Source organism: Watersipora subatra, chromosome 6 (assembly GCF_963576615.1).
Source record: "Watersipora subatra chromosome 6, tzWatSuba1.1, whole genome shotgun sequence".
In the NCBI taxonomy this organism is placed as follows: domain Eukaryota; kingdom Metazoa; phylum Bryozoa; class Gymnolaemata; order Cheilostomatida; family Watersiporidae; genus Watersipora; species Watersipora subatra.
Window position 1 is genome coordinate 46,992,279 of NC_088713.1, and position 18,031 is coordinate 47,010,309.

The 18,031-nt window shown below is 35.8% G+C and overlaps 1 protein-coding gene across 1 annotated transcript in view; it reads left to right on the forward strand.

Annotated features, from left to right (window-relative positions):
- The window catches only part of LOC137398498 (E3 ubiquitin-protein ligase LRSAM1-like), a 63,218-nt gene that overhangs the window by 808 nt on the left and 44,379 nt on the right, over positions 1–18,031 (forward strand). The window contains exons 2-6 of the mRNA XM_068084614.1: positions 5,909–5,978; positions 10,017–10,115; positions 11,399–11,545; positions 13,708–13,792; positions 16,784–16,996. Coding sequence (XP_067940715.1) covers positions 5,913–5,978; positions 10,017–10,115; positions 11,399–11,545; positions 13,708–13,792; positions 16,784–16,996 — 610 coding nt within the window. The 5' untranslated portion in view covers positions 5,909–5,912. The remainder of the gene's footprint in view (positions 1–5,908; positions 5,979–10,016; positions 10,116–11,398; positions 11,546–13,707; positions 13,793–16,783; positions 16,997–18,031) is intronic.

Consider the following 18,031-nt stretch of genomic DNA (forward strand, 5'->3'; position numbering starts at 1 on the left):
TAAGGAGATCTATATCTAGTGCACCTAAAGCTCTCAAACTACTTGCATATAAATCCTTTATTAGACCTATTTTGGAGTATGGATGCCAGGTGTGGGACCCGTACAAGAGATACGAGGTTGACCAGGTTGAGGCGGTTCAGAGAAAGGCTGTAAGATTTATTTGCAATGTTAAAGGTCGCGATATTGGTGTAACTGGCTTAATTAAAGACATGAACCTGGAGACGTTAGAGGAACGTAGAACCAACTTGCGTAAATGTTTGTTATATAAAATGATCAGAGACGCCTGTTCCGAGTCTCCAGGAGCAATATCACACAAGTTTCCTGAGCTTTTTAGTAAAAATAAAAATGAAGATCATTGTACCACTAGAAGTCAGCGTGCCTCGCAGCCCATGAATTTAACCGCAAATAACAACAAGTACCATAATAGCTTCCTTCCGAGAACTATACGAGATATGAAACTCGGAGATATATATGTCATACAATAAGCTTTTTTATTTTTTGTTTTTGAGGTTGTAATTTTAGTCTATACTTTTGATTGTACAAACTTGAGGCCTGCACAATATATTCATATGAATATCTGCAGGATCTATTTATACCGATACCGATACCGATACATCTGACAATCTCACCTACAGATGGTGAGTTTCTTTCTCATGAAATATAATTATAGATTATATTTATTTTTGCCTGCGAATAGAGGCGCAAATAATATTATATTTTATATTAATACTATTTCAATAAAAATTAACTAACTAACAGTGATCAATAGGTTGACTTTCCTGGCAGTTGTGTATTATAATTAACGCTCATATTCAATACACATGTGAAATGCTGGCTACTCGATTAAAATGTGAAATGCTGGCTACTCGATTAAAACGAAGTCACCAGGTTAGTATCTCTGCACAGTTTTGAAGAGCTTTGTTGGAAATTAATAGTTTTAGGAATGAAAATGTGCACAACTATTTAGATGAGTGGATTGCTACATCTCAGCAGCTGTTTTGTTACAAAGTTCTGGGCTAGTAGGTTTAGCAAACTAATCAATGGGAGTTAATTGTCATCAGAAAGTTACATAATGAAAATGGTCAACAAAAATGTAATAAAAACATGATTGCATTAAATTTGAGTTGGAAGTACACCACAGCAAATTAGTTTAAAATTAACCAAAGAAATATAACTGTTAAATAAGTTTTATCTGCGTACGTGTTCTGCAGATATTTGCATTGCTTGAAAATATACTTTACAACTACAATAAACAGCTTCCTCACTCACAGACGAGTCGGTCAGCATAACGCATGCTAGCCACACCAAATGTTAGTGACTTGATGGTAAACACGTGGTAAAGAGAACTAGGCAGAGATTAATGGAGAAAATCTTTGGTGTAGTGTGATGCTCCATGATGAATTACCCCTAAGCAAGTATATTGAAGGCGAATAATGTTACTCTCACTGCCAAAAAGATAAAAGCTTTATTCTTGTTACTGAAACACAACCATAAGCAGCATAAAATAAGCCTAAGCTTGCATGATTTGCTGAAAAACTAGCCAAGAACAAAAATGTTTTTCTAAATGCATTCTAAAGGCAAAGAAACAATTCACAATCCAAATACGTATAGACCTACCTACAACTTGTTGGTAACTTAACTAGAGCTGGAACGAAACCAAGGAATGCAGGGTCGGGCCAGACTCAGAGTCAGCAAGGAGAGCCAAGATTGAGTCGGGCCGGGTCAGCACGCGCAAATTTTTATTCATTTAAGGTTAAGAGATAGTTCTATTACAGCCTAATGTTGTGACATCAATAACCTAAGATAAAAGAACCCGTTATCACACCAATTATTATATTTTGTGACTTGGTTTATAGATGCAATCTACGATTTATGGCTAGACATTGGTAGATCAATGCTATTCAGTGGGTGATAGATTACTGGCATGACTTCGGCTAAAGTGTTTTTATTACAGATTTTATTTTCAACTCTGCGATTATAATCACCAAGAAGAGATTAGTTAAGAAATACTTTACAAATATAGAAATGGATAACCCAGCATAGTAGAAAGCAAAAATTCATCACTTCCCTACAACTTATGGCATTGGTGAAAAAAACTCAAATTGAAAAAAATTAGACGCTAGGTTCTTAGACGCGCTTTCAAGTTCCTCAGGATGCCTTCGTTGTAAATGCTTCAATAGTATTGAGGTGGACCCTTCTTCGTAGCTTAACTTCCTTTACCATATTGTACAAATAGCTTGGTCTTTCCCTTTCGTGATTGGCTTCTTCATTAACTCCCAGTCCACCGACATGTTGATTATTTCTTGCCAAAAACGTCGTAAAAACCTATAGTCCAAAGGCTATTGTCACAGACGTAAAAATGTAGTATTGACTCACCTTGTTTTATTTCGCCTAGTCCTTCCGCGCTAGGACTATGCGCGACTCTATTTCAATCGCACTTAAAAATTGATATACAATCGCTTTCGTTTAGCCATAAACCTACCCGTGTCTTTGTAAAGGAAGACCCGAGGGTCGGGTGGCCCGACCCGGGCACCTCTGACCCAGGTCAAGACCGGATGAGCTACCTGTTCCAGCTCTAAACTTAACGCATCAAGACTGACCTACAAGGTTGAAAAAAGTCAGATTTTTTATTATTTTTGAAACTTTTCACAATTGTTCTAAGTTTTTTTTGCTCATTTTTTTTTTGTTTTTTTTATTATTAACATTGTCTGTTAATTGCATTGCTCATCAAAATATTGGTGAACACACTTTTCAGTATTAGTGATTTACATGCTCTAGTTTGACAACTTGCTATATCTTTTGCATTCACCAGCCATTTTTTTAATCATTTTTTAGCAAACTATGTTAAAGTTAGTTAAGTAGAGCTACTAACAGTTTCACATAAGAGGCACAATGAAATATTCAAGTACATTCTTCCTTTGTGGGATAGATGTGGTTCACATAATATATTAATACTGTACCAACTTGTCAGTTTTTCAATACCTCGCCAGCTTCTTATCTTTGAATGAACAAATTAAAATTGGAGACCATTCTTCTATGCTCGCACTTGAGTCGATTGCTGTAAAGAGTTTGGTGTCATAATACCATCTATTAAGCAGAGTAGTGAGGAAAAACTTCTAGTGACTGTTGCTGCCTCACAATTTACCCTCTTTAAAGGTTGACTTGCAACAAAATTCACAGTAAAGTTATCTGGTACCGAAAGATTCGCCATGTTTTACTCTGCCGCGTTGTAGGTACGAAATATGTGGAAATGTGATTACAAGCTCTTAAAAGCTCAAAAATGAACAGTTAATCACAGCCATCACGAAACTGTTGTAGATTAGAATCTCTTTCCAAAACGGCTCAAATGGGATGTAATTGAACAAGATGGCTTCTGTTTATACTTTCATGCAACCTCATTCGTCGAAATATTTTCACAAATATACTTCACGCATTCAATAAAACCATGTCTATTGTTCTTACGTGTATGTTTCATCATCATTGTAATGCTGTCAGTTTGAGCACTGATATCTCAAAACATACTATACAAATTTGTTTAATTTTTTAACCTTAGCTCGAAGGAGTGCATAACATTCTATGATAAACATGAGGAGCCTGTTGGTCACCTGGGATAATCGAAAAATTCTGCAGAAATTATTCGCGCTGTTTGGCAGGAAGTATGGGTCACATGATCAGATTACGACTAGACGATTAAACCCAGCCGAAACAAAATTGTAAACTAGCGAGCATCTATATTTGGTAAGGGCTCTTCGGTAAAACCCGAAGTGTTTGTCATAACTAATGCTACGAGAAGTTTTATATTGAACCTTTTATTGTCCTTTCAATTCACGTGAGAACATCACGTGTCAAAACAATAAACAAATCATTTGACTGCGTCAGAGAAATAAACTGATTCCGATCTACAGCAGTTTTGTGATGGCGGCGATTAATTGTTCGTTTTTGAGCTTTTAAGAGCTTGTAATCACATTTCCACATATTTTGTACCTACAACACAGCAGAGTAAGACATGGTGAATCTTTTGATACCAAATAACTGTAATGTGAATTTTATTGCAAGTCAACCTTCAAGATTTACTGAATAAACTCATCGGTCCTAACTTCAAAACTCTTTTTGTAGTATTGTACTACACATGCAGTCAATTATCTCCTTCACATTTGCTAATTCATGACAGAGGAGTGTTTATAAGCTCGTTAAACGCATACGTCTAAACATGATTTTTTTGTCAAAAACTGATTTTTGCAAAATTTGGAAGACATTAAAATCATGATTTTTTCTCGAGAAACTTATAGTGTAAATCATGACTTAAATCGTTGATTTAAATCATTTGATTTTTCGTGCCAACCTTGTTGATTCGTGATAATACTATCTTTTTCATGTTGCACTTCCTACTTTTCATTATGACACATATCGGATTTTTTCTTACTGCCGACTCCAGCATCCTGTTTGAAATTATAATGTTTACATTTACACCATTTTTACCTGCTAGTATAGCTAATAGTATTTCTCATCTTACATACAACTGACCAGCTTGACATCTCAGGCATGTTACAGTTCATTTGCTATCAGGAAATCAAGTGTGATGTGACCACTTGCAACCCTGGAGTTTCTAAATATAACATCTGGTAAACTAATACCACTTGGTTTAAAAATATTCAGATTTTTGTCTGATAAGCAAAGGCAGACTGTCCCCTGTTACTTCCTCCAACCATTCGATGTTTCTGGGAATCTCGGTGGTTTTCTACTGTTTTATCATATGTGCTAGTTGTCCTCCAACCATTCGGTGTTTCTGGGAATCTTGGTGGTTTTCTACTGTTTTATTATATGTGCTAGTTGGTCTTTTGCAGTATTTTAAAGAGCAGATTTTCTTCTTGAAAAGTCACCAAAAATTTCTATAGCATGAATGAGCCTTGAGGTTGTCCAAATAAGACATTTTTTGTCGTGCGTTTCTCGTGACCATTAACCAATCATTAGCTGGTTGGCCTAATATCGAAAAAGACTTGAGGTCAAAACAATTTCACTTTTTTTAGTAAAAAACTTTTTTATCTAAAAACATGAGAATAGGTATAAAAACGGATTATTTGCTTTATGACAAAGTATAATCTTGGGCCCCTAAAAATTGTAAACAAGTGTTACATTCTAGAACCGGCATATATGCTGGATATACGGAGTATTCTTTTACCAGGATCATGGGTAGGAGAGACTTGATATTGAAATTTTCTAATAATGTAATGATACATTTAAACTAATTTGTAACATAGCTAAGAGATAAAGTTATCTAGTAGAATAAAGTATGATGACGCAAAGCGAATCCTAAGATGTGTCCGATTTATTTTTGTAACAACAATAAACATTTTTGGGCTTTACTGTGGGGTTGACGCGAAAATCAAAGGATTCAAATCATTCATATAAATCAGAATTTAAATTACGATTTAAATCGTAATTCTTTTTGGAAACTGTTAGTAGCTGTACTCTACTATCTTACATGTAACATTATAACCTATCTGCGCATCATAGTTTTATATGGATGTTACATATAAAAAAACAATAATTTGTCAAACTAAAGGATATAGGTCACCAATACTGAAAAGTGGGTTCACTAGAATTCGGGTGTGCAATGCGTTACACAGAAAATTTACATGAGCAAAAATGAGCGAAGAAATCGCACCTATCAAAACAAAACAAACAATCAAAAAATCGATAAAAGTAAGAAATATATATTTAAATCAAATCAAATTTTTGTATTTAAAAAAGTTATGTTTTTCTAGCCCTGAATCAATGTGTATACCATTTCCTTTGCTGTAAAGCATTTTACTAATTAAATTAAATAATTTGTATTCTTTTAAAACCTAGATCTGTTAAATCGCTTTTTTGCTCTTGTGATTTTATTTGCATGCTGTTTTATTTTTAGTGCTATGATGGGCCGGAAATCATCAAAGAAAGTTATTCTATCAAAGAAGGTTCAGCACCAAATTTGGGTGGTGAGTAAAAGTATTTAGTGAAACAGATTTTGAATTCATAATTCACTCTTCGCAGTTTTAAGCAGTTCAAATCGTCTTACTTTTTTTTGTGCACGTAAACTTGAGAGAGTATCATTGAAGACATGTCGAATCTGTGTTTTTGACCGCTTAAGATCTTGAGCAAATAGGAAGTTGAACAACCAATTGATGATTTTAGTACTCTATCTCCCTATTTATCTCTCTCTCTTTGTTTATCAATATTTTTCATTATCCGTCTCTCTTTCTCTGTCTTTATTTTCCCTTTTTTCTATTCTGTCTTTTTTTTCTCTGTCTTTATTATTTTTTTTCTTTATTTTATTTTGTTTTATTTTGTTTTATATTTGTCTTCTCTGTCTTCATTATCCTCGCTATTCATTTATATATTTTTCTCTATCACTCCGCCTTTCTCTTTATTTCTATATCACTCTATCTCCCTGTTTCTCAATCTCTCTCTAAACTTTTTCATATCTATCCCTATTTTTCCTCTCAATTTTTCCTTTCTCTTTATTTCACTCTCTATTTCACTATAACTCTTTCTATAACATTTCCAAACATTTGGCACCTACAACACAACAGAGTAAGACATGGTGAATCTTTTGATACCAAATAACTTGAAGTGAATTTTATTGCAAGTCAACCTTTAACCTTAGCAACTATTGTTCACTACAGTAACTTTAGTGTATTCATTGTAATTAATGGTTGGCTTTTCAAAATTAAAATTGGCTTTTAAAAAATTAAAAACAAGACAAATGCCAAAGGTAATATTAATTAATACACATGGTGACCCTTGCCATAAAATTTCAAATCGTTTCATTGTTGGCGGCATAACACAAAATTGTCTTATAGAGTGATATAGAGACCATAGTAATTATCTAATGCAAACAATCCCTGGTGAAAATCATCAAAATTTTATGTACATATTAAAGATTAGTAAAAAATAATATGTTAACCTTGTAACTATAGTTACCTACAGTAACTTTAGTGTATTTAGTATGCTCAGTGTTTAATATCTGCAGTAAAATTCAACATTACGATGTCCAATGTGTAGTACATACCGTGGGAAGTTCTTACCTTCAAGACAAATGTATACTATAGATGTTGAATTTAATTTAAATGAATTTAGCTCACTAAACACACACTTAAAACTAAGTTTTAGTATGTATTTCACTAAACCTCAACTTTGTCATCGGCTAAAATTTTATCACCTATCTGTTTCGTTTTCACTATAACTTGCAACGAATAATGCTGAACTGAGAGAGAGAGCATCGTATCTTTTTCAGGCGTTGCGTTTTCAGCATCGAGCATATCTGCATCTTTGTTATTTCGATGTACTCAGCACACCGACTGGCAGATTTCAATTTCAAGAGAAATGTTTGTTGATATAGTCCGGCAATAAAAGTCATATTGCGAGGATGAAGAATCATTGGGCTTCACATCGTAACGCAAAAAAAATTGTATAACGTTAACATAGTAACTGGGGCCGCACTGTAGAAGCATATCTAAAGCCAAATGTTTTTTCTGATGCCATGTTTTTTCTGATGGTATTTTTTTACACACTAGTACCCTGACCGTCCAATATGTTGCTAGAGATTGTCAGGTGTAATACCTAATTGCACAGCCACTATGTTTCCATAACACGCGTGATGCGCAAATTTGAGCCAATCCGCAAGTTAACCGCATCATTGAAACGGCATGAATCCTCAAGCTAAGTGAGTTTTGCAATTCGCAAAATTTTGTCGAATCTATCATGCTTGCGAATAATGGAAACAGCACTTGCGAATGATGCGCATTAAAATACCGCGCCAGCTATTCAATTTTAAACATTTTCAATGCTTCCGTTCGGCCTTTCTCGAAAGAGCTTCACGTGTTTGCATCGCGAAAACGTGTGTCGCTAATTATTAACTTAGCATACAGTTCCTTACCTTTTTTCAACAAGGCGCCGGAGTCAATCCGCATCATGCAGATTTCCATAGAAACATTTAATTCGCCCGGAGATGCTACTTGCGCACAACTCTAATTCCGCATGATCGCGCATCATGCGGAAACTATGTGAAACTATCATGGAAACTTAGTGAATTTTTCTAAGATGCTGCGAGGTGGTCGATTGGCGCAGGTGATAGAGTGTCGGTCTACCAAGCCAAAATATCGAGTTCAAATCTTGTTGAAAGGGATATTTTTTCTTAACCACTAAGCATGGTGACGGGTGGACATGGCTGTTATTATAGCAAAGACTACTGAATGCCCAGGTAATGCACAGGTAATGCTCAGGTAATAAACAAGTTTTTGTGCAGAAAAATTATTTTCAATAAACATATGCAACATTTACCATTTCAACTTTTAAATGAAGGAGTTTGTTTATTTCTGTGTGTGCCATAAGTTCAGTTAAGCTTATGTTTATTTCTGTGTTCAGTTAAGTTTATGCTATACGTAAATGCATATATATTCATAGCATTTATGGAAGCCTGGGCACATTTTTTTTCTAGTCGTTTAAGCGAGCTAGCTGAAGCAAGAAGGGTGCTTATTTCAACCAAATGCAATTAAAGATTGGCATGTGTAATAATCACTATGTTTCCATGATGCGCAGTGCTTCGGAGTTGCGCTATCTCCGAATCATGGAAACGGTGTCTTCGCACTGAAATCACTGCGTACTGATCAGTGCGAAGCCAGTGCAAATTCGCAGCAAGGAAACAGCGACTGCGCAGTGGCTGCGCATAGCTCTCATTCCATGGAGACGGATTCTTCGAGGGCCGTAAACTAGTACAAAGGTTGTCCTGCTAATCTTGTTTTTTTTTCTATTCTTCCGATCTTCTTTCACCTAAATTTAATTATAGTTTGCATTCACGAGGATGATGAGGTGATTACTTTCCTGGACTTTGTTATTGATGCCAACACTTTTCGAAAAATAGGTGGCAAGTCCTAAATTAACGTTTAAATAATATATTACTTAAAAATACTTATTAAAAATGTATTACTTTGTAAAAAGTGTGTTAAGGTTTGTAAAACCTTGTGAATGTGTATTTTAAATAAAAGTATAATGACGACAGAATCATAAACAGACCGTTTATGACGTTCGGTATCCGTGATCGATTCTATTTCTCCATCAGGCGATTCGATTTATACAATTTCTCTTCTCCGGCTAATTTGCTGAAAACCACTGCGCAGCATAGAAACGTACAATCCCCTCGACTTGGGAGGGGCTGCTTCGCAGTTCTGTGCACCATGGAAACATAGTGAATAATGATACGCACAATTATTCCAAAGTAGGGCAAGTAAGCTGAGTGGCATAGTGGATAGTGCACCTGTCTAGAGAACTAGAGTTTATGAGCTCAATTTCTGTGCGAAGCCGTTTTTCCATTCCTAAAACTTTATCGCTGTTACTGGACACACGGATGACAGACAAACACTTAGCTTTATATATATATAGGTTAATAGTGTTTATAGATTCGCTACACATGAATTTCGGATATCGCTCATTGATTGGCAGTACTTGAGGTAGAATTACCGAAACTTACACTCAACCATAACATTCGAGTTGCCCTATACACACTCGTTTCAATGATATAAATGATTCAATGATATAATTTTTTCTAATGATAGATCGAATTGGTTGATCTTCAAAATCCTCAGACATTAAATATAGGTAGGTGATGACATATGTTTTTAGTTTTCGATAATTTATCATTGAGATATAAACATAGGCGCGGTCAATCAGGCCTTAACACCTCAGTCCGTCATGCACTCTATCATCACAAAAGCTTTCTCCTGTAATAAGGGGTGCATGATTGGATTCGAAATGCTGTACGCTTAGGGAATTGGAAAGCACTTTAATGTTGACAGGCTAATTGCAGACCACAAGTCATGACCTCTAGCATTTTCTATATTCATTTATAGATTGTTTTAAAATTTAGCTTCTCTCAGTAGGTAGAATGATCCACTAGCAGTCACAAAATACTTCGCTCTTGAGAAAGGAGGAGTGGGGGATTCTATGAAACACTGATCACTTTGTTATGCATTTAACAGGCCAATGAAAGCCCTGAACCAACCTATGATCTGTCAGATTGTGAACTTATCGAAGTGCCAGAGGGAGTATTCTCCAGCTGTAAAGTCTTGCGCAAAGAGGTTTGTTCAGTTTTAGATCGTTTGTTTTAGTTTTTCACACAGCAATCAACACCAGTTTCTATTCTTTCTCTGGAAAATCACTAAGGGCAGTATTATTAATGATCAGCATTTCTGAATGATACTTCCTTTTTTCTATAACTCCGTAGGGATGTGCATGATGCTTCACAAGATTTCGAGTGAGTCACCTCTCAAAACTGGGTCCGCTCGATTTCCCTATTACGTTTTTTGCTCAGGAATATAGAAGTAGAGCGCAATATCCAGTGAATTATGGAAGTCATGTGGTTGGGTATCCTTTCGTATGTGCATTTTTGCGTAATTATTTTTATACATCATCTGATAGCATTTTATGCTGAGCAAAATATCTATGTACATTTTAACCAATTACCCAAAATTTACCTAAAATCAATTGATTATTCAGAGAAGATACTGCTTAACGGACTGTTTCACCCGAAAAAGGAACCAACAGGATCGTGAAACAATATTTTTATATCTACATAATTAAATGAACTTTTGCAAAATTGCGTGTGGCCTTTTTGAAATATTTCTGCCTTATTAGCAGTTTCGCTATTCTTAAAGCCTCTTACCATATATCCTCACATATGAGCCGATCTCGGATATTCTCCAACCATAGAAAAGCAACAATAAATGGTGAACTTTTAAAAAAGTAGCATGTAAGCCCACCAGAGAATTAATGAAAATTACTTCCATTGTTTTATTTTTAATAATAACAACGGTAAATTTTTTCAACTATGGTAGCAGTACTATAATAATTTGCTTGTAAAGTTGTATGTGATCAGTACAAACACAGAATCCATCACATGCATGACTAACCAATCACAGGCTGTTATTGCTGTCATAGGCTACTATTATTAACCAAGCACTGTTTCTTGTGTGAACGCACATGCTCTTATTGTGAGAACAAAAGCTGAACAGAAAGAATGCGAAATAGTCCGGTTTCATTGCACTTTTTTTAACGAACCATCACATGTGTCTTTTCTGCGAGCTCAAGCGCTTAGTACGGTATAAAACCAAGCGTACGTAACAGGTTACCAGCTGCATGTTTAGCATGCTTCGAGTTGTAGTCGCTGTAATGAAATTAGCATGATGCCATTTTGCTTGATTATAATTAGAGCTATAGCCAACCCGTTAATTTGGAATTTTTAGTGATAAACATGCCTTATATGCGAGGATATACTGTAGGCCTACTTGCTTTTCTCACTCCAATATTGCAGAGTACTCTTTGCTGGTTGATGCTAGTAGAGTGTATTTCCTGTGATTTTCAGGCACTGATATTGCATAGTAATAGCCTCAGCTCCCTGACAGACAACAACAACAGAATAGAGAGTCTTTCTACTCTCCTTGTCATGGACTTACACTCAAATAAACTATCTCAGCTACCTTCATCTATCCAGTACCTTACCAACTTACAGGTGGGTGATGCATGTCACTTGTTGTCACATGTCACTTGTTGTCACATGTCACTTGTTGTCACATGTCACTGCACAACTATATTACTGTCGTTCATTATTTTATTATCTCGCTCATTATTTTGGTCGCTTCTTGTATTACTGCAAGTTGCCTGCATTTTCCTGTGACTGGAAATATGGCCACTACTTGAGAAGTTATTGTTAAAAAAAATTTTTTGAGCATTTTTAAATAGAAAAATACGTGTTTGCGTTCATAACAGGGCAGAAGCTAAATCAGATCTCATACAATTTGTATGCACTTTGCTATTTTTTATTTAGTCTGGATTTGTTACTAATTTGTTGTTCTTCTAAACCTCAGGCTTTATACACAACACAAGGTTTATCCAATCTTTTAATTATTTAAAACAACTTGTGGCATCGCAGCTTAAGTTGTCTGCGTGTTCTTGTTTTGGTTTCGCAATTTTCACCGCGACCAATTCAAGCAAATGTTATCACATTGTTTTTTTATTTTTAATCAAAATTATCACAAGCTCTGGGTTTAGTACAGCTACGGAATTATGTTGTATGGCAAGGGTTCACTGTACGGCAGGGGTCCACTGTATGGCAGGAGTCCACTGTATGGCAGGGGTCCACTGTATGGCAGGGGTCCCCTGTTGATGTGATCTTGACTGAGACTTATGCAATGGCATGCAAATCAAGTTCACCGAAATAAATGAGTAATATTTAAGAAAAACAAGCAAACACGATGGCCATCAGCAGATTTTTGAATAGCGCAACAATCTGTAATACTCAAGTGAAACTGGTTGTATTACAGACAGGGTATGGATTTTTAAAAAAATTGAGGGAGCCAAGTGATTTTACAAACCAAAGAAAAATGCTTCATTATAATTAGTTAACTTATGACATGGCCATAAAATAATTACTCAATGAACTCGAGTAACTTACTTGGTAAATTAGCAATTTTGCTAGTCTAAATCTTTACTATAATCATATCCGTAAAGTCAGCTTGAGGTAATGACGTTACATGAACGCGTAACGTCAAGCTGGTCAATAGTAGTTGTGCAAGCGCTGCATAAATATGTTCCCTATTGTACCATAGTATGGTATGGACAGCATAATGTATCAGATTAACTCGCCGGTCTGCAGACTTGGCGGTTCCGAGTTCTAATCCATAGCGAAGCAGATTTTTTATTCCTAACACTTCAACTAGACAAACAAATGTAAAACACTGAGATTTATAGACTTGTTGAATGGGTAATGAAAAGCAGCTTATAAACATTACTTTAGCAACTACATTACCTTCACATACATTACCTGCAACTTTTTTAATTACCTGCAAGCTGTTTTTATTACTCGCACTATGCCCGGCATTTACCTAGTAAGGCCAGCTAGTAATCGTTGTGTGCAGCAACGTCGTTATGCATATTTTAATTGATGTAATGAATATTCACCATTATTGGTTGTTAATTATTGATTAATGATTCATTTCTTTGTTTTTTCGCGGTAGTCTTAGTGGATAAGCTCGACGCCTACAAAACGGGAGGTTACCAGATCAAATCCTCTGAAATTTGTTTTTTTGTTGCCAAAACTATTGCTATAACTGGACCGACGGACACTGAGATCTATGCATATAGACTAACGGGAAAGTTATTAAAAACCAGCTTATAAACAATGAGAGGTAATGTAGTTGCCTGCCACTTGCTATAAGCCTGGCACATTGCCAACTTCAGTAAGCCTACTAATAAGAGCTAACTACTTGCTCTCACGGTAGAGCATGCATAAAATTAGGCCACCGCTCTCCGTAATATTGCGCTGTCACAGAGAGCGGTAGCGTATTTTCACCCGCATAGCGACATATATCACCCAATGTATCCATCAATCTAGTGTAGCTAAACTGGTAAGGCGTTTACTTTGCGGTTGAAGCGGTTGAGAGGTTCCGAGATCAAACCTTGTGCGAAGCGGATTCTTTATTCCAATATTGTAATAGCTATAGCTGGACAAACTGAACTACAGACACATGAATTTTGAGAGTTATGTATATAGATGAAGAGACCAGATTCAATTTCATTATTCTCGGTAGATGACCATGCACGATGGCTCCATTAAAACCTCTATATGTACAACAGTTTCACCAGCTCACACTATCCTTTTTTTCTCTCTCTCAGGTTCTCAATGTTTCCCACAATGCACTCACGTCTATTCCTGCCGAAATCAAATCATTGAAAAGTCTCCAGACCTTAAACCTGTCAGGTGAGGAAGTCGCTCTTGTTTACCGACTGTTTTACTCTGTCACCACACGTCAACCTTGTACTCTCAGTTATTATGTGCATCGTAAACCAAAGGCATTCTCGAGGCAATGCGGATACCTGGAGAAAAGTTGCTGTTTTCAAACATTCTTGATATTCTACCAAGCCTGATACGCTGTCGTGGAGCCTGACACACCGGACGTATCCTTCTTTTTTTGTGACGTCATTTTATCGTTGTCGGCCATCTTTATAGACAATTTTATCGTTAAAAACACGAAGCTTTTGCAATGAACTTTTGAAAACGATGCTTTTGTTTACAATTTTTTTATTATAGTATCAAACCCACACCAAAAAGTACTATTAAATGAAAGAAAAATGATCATTTTCTACTAATATGGCGGCTTTTTCTTGAACGAGTGCATGTGCAAACGGCTTGATGGCGCAAAAGCAAAAATGCTGGATACCGACGTATACCACATCGGCAATGGTGATTGGCCGTTGTGTATTGCTGAATCCATATTTTCTTTTACTACCATTTGCTGCGGAACTAGCATTTCATCGTTTCCGTGATCACATTGTATAATGAGAAACTCTATATTTTGGACATTTTGTTGATATAAACGGGGATAGGTTTGTAATATTGTGAACATTGTTATCACAGCATTGTTTGATCCTGCCGAGATACCGGCGATACCAGCCTTGAGCTGCAATTTTCATTGTAAATGGTAGTTCTGGTCTTCTGCTTGTGAATCTGGTGTTATTATTATTATTGCAAGACTTTCAGTACATTTTTACGCACTGAAAGTTTTGAAGTGCTTGCCATCGTGTGCTGACTAATATAGCCAATTCTTCTGCATGCTTTGACATGGATACATAGGGAACAACTAGATCCTGTGAAAAAATAACTGATACTCACATTGAAATGCTTAATTAGTGCAAAATATTTCATATATCTTTATATACTTACTTGACATATATTACTAGTTATATATGAAAATATATGCCATATTTTTATATATATTTAATTAGTACGCTGGCAGTCGCATGTGTCGTGAGAGATTGTCATGTGTATTAACTATGTGCACAATTATTCTCAGAAGTGGTTGTGTTGTGCAGATGGTAACGCGCTTGGCTGGTAATCTGAATATCCGAGTTCAATTCTCTTTGGGTGCAATATTTTTTCTAATGCTCTGAGCTTGATTTAAATGGGCGAGCTCTGCTCTTATTATAGCAAAGATTACTCACATATTTTTAGCCTTTCCATATTTGTCTGTTGTTCGTATTATTTGTCATTGTTGTTCATTCCACAGTTACTAGTCTATTGATGATACTTTTATTACTTGAAATACTTCGAAAATGGAATCACTACAAGTGATTGCTTTAAAAGTTGACATGCAACAAAATCACGTTACAGTTATTTGGTATCAGAAGATTAACCATGTCTTACTCTGCCGTGTTGTAAGTGCAAAATATGTGGAAATGTGATTACAAGCTCTTAAAAGCTCAAAAACGAATAGTTAATCTGCCATCACAAAAACGCCGTAGGTTGGATTTAGTTTATTTCTTTGGCGTAGTCAAAATATTTCGACGAATGATGTTGCATGAAAGTGTAAACAGAAGCCATCTTGTTCAGCTACGTTCCATTTGAGCCGTTTTGGAAAGGGATTCCGAACTACGGTGTTTTCGTGATGGCTGCAATTAACTGTTCATTTTTGAGCTTTTAAGAGCTTGTAATCACATTTCCACATGTCTGGTACCTACAACACAGCAGGGTAAAACATGGTGAATCTTTTGATACCAAATAACTGTAATGTGAATTTCGTTGCGAGTAAACTTTTAACTTGGAAATTTTTAAAGATTGTCTGTAATTTCCGCGCATTTATATATTGGTTCTAGCAATCGCGCAGTTATATAAACAGTCAAACATGGATAACTCGTCCACGCATAGCTCGAACACATGGTTAATTCGAACATTTCCTTTGGTCCGTTCCCACGTAATGATAAATTGCTATAGATAACTCGAACTCAACACTGTTAATTCGAACTGTTTTTTGCTTAACGGCTACCGAGACGGTTGTTATCGCTTTAGAAAATCACTTTATTCCAAGCCATAGAGGTAAACCTCAACTTTTCGTAATTCATAAGCGTCGTTATTGCCACCATCGGCAAAATATTTTTGTCAACGGCTTTTCTAAAGGTTTGGTGAAATTTGATTTATACTAAACGTTTGCTTAGCGATCGCCCTTCGGAAGCAAGGAAAAGTGAGGTAATCTTTGCATGAACTTCAAGAAACATAGGCAAAATTGATCGTGGGTAAAACGCTCAAAAGAAAAAGACGTCTTTTCTTTTGAGCATTTCAACAACGATCAAGTTTTGCCAATGTCAATCTAAAAACGTCCTGGCAATAACATCACCTCATACAACAAACCAATCTCAAGTGATAAAAAGATCTCTATTCTTTTTGATAAAATGTTTTAAACTTTACAATAGAAGCATTTAATTTGAAACAAGCCATTTGTGCTTTTGATTTATATTATAGTTTGTATATGTACATGTATCTACTAATAAATAAGTAAATACATGGACTTGTGACAGTGCTCTAATAACTTGAACGCTCTGATAATTCGAACACTTTTGCTCGGTCCCGTGAAGTTCGAGTTATCCATGTTTGACTGTATATGTATAATTTATATCGCTTTATATTTGAAATCGTTCAATTGTAAAGTGTCGTTTGTTCCTAAGATTTGTTGCTAAAAGTTTATTTTTGGCAAATGCTGCTGAAATGGTGTTGTTTTTATAGGTTATAAGGTAAATGGTGGTTTTTATAGGCTCTTTTATTTTGCTGAGTAGATAGTCACCTAAATACTGTAACCAAATTTTTTGGCTATTGTCATTTGCGCCATGCTAATGCCCAAGAATGATTTGCGGGCAGAAAGTTGTCTGCCCCTTTTTGAAAGCTTTTATAATGCACTAATTCTGCTGCATGCTTTTATAGACAACAAGCTAAGCAAACTACCACAGGAGATGGGGCGTCTCTCTTTTCTTCGTTCTCTCAACATTGCTTCTAATCAGATCCACAAGCTACCAGTAAATCTCTGCCATGTGTCTACCCTTGAGTCCCTAACGCTCGATGTGGCGGGCATGCGTTACCCTGACCGACTCATCTGTGATGGAGGAATTGAGGCTATTATGCGGACTTTGTGCAAAGGTTTTTAGGCTACAGTTCCTTCTTTATTTGTTTGTGAGATTCATTGAAGCCAATATCTGTTACTGTCTAAGCAATCAAGTAAAGCTTGTACAATTGGAGTTATTTTTTTTTCACCACTTAGCCTTGCTACACTGCACCCATTGGTTATGATTACCCTGTTAAATACGGTTTTTACGATGTAGAACATGATGTTTTTTTGACCCCGCCATACCACATTTTTTCGTCTTTCAATATCAACAGAAACGTTTTTTGAAATTAAAATTTGGTAGTCTGCTTGCTAAAACATATAATAACGAAAAATAGTATAATATATGTAAATATATTATAATATAAATAAGACATAGCGAAGGTGCTGCTATCATGGTAGTTGCCGAAATCGGTTTTACAACGATTAAAACCGATACGATGCTTGCTCGCTTTCAGTTCAGCTCACTATCTCAGTTCAGCATTATCCGTTAAAAGTTATAGTGAAAATGAAACTGAAAACAGATAGGTGATTAAATTTTAGCCATTAAAAAATTGATGTTTCGTAAAATAGGTACTAAAACTTAGCTTTAAATATGTGTCTAGTAAGCTAAATTCATTTAAGATGAATTCAACGTTTATCGGTTAGATTCGATGTTTATGTTATACGTCTGTTTTGAAGGTGAGAACTCCTCACGGTACGTACTGCAGTAGTACGTACCGTAATGTTACATTTGAATGCAGATCATAACCACTAAATACACCAAAGTTACTGTAGTTAAATGTAGTTGCTAAGGTTAACATATTATTCTGTTACTAATTTTTAATATGTACAGTACGTATATAAAATTTCAAAGTTTTTTACCAGGGGTTTGTTTGTACTAGGCTAGGTAATTACTATGGGTTTCTATACCCTTCTATACGACATTTTCGCCTTACGACGCCAACACTGGAATGAATTAAAATCGTATGGCAAGGGTCCACTGTACTTCAGAGGGTCCACTGTAGTTCAGAGGGACCACTGTACTTCAGAGGGACCACTGTAGGCCTATATGAAAATTCAGATTCTAT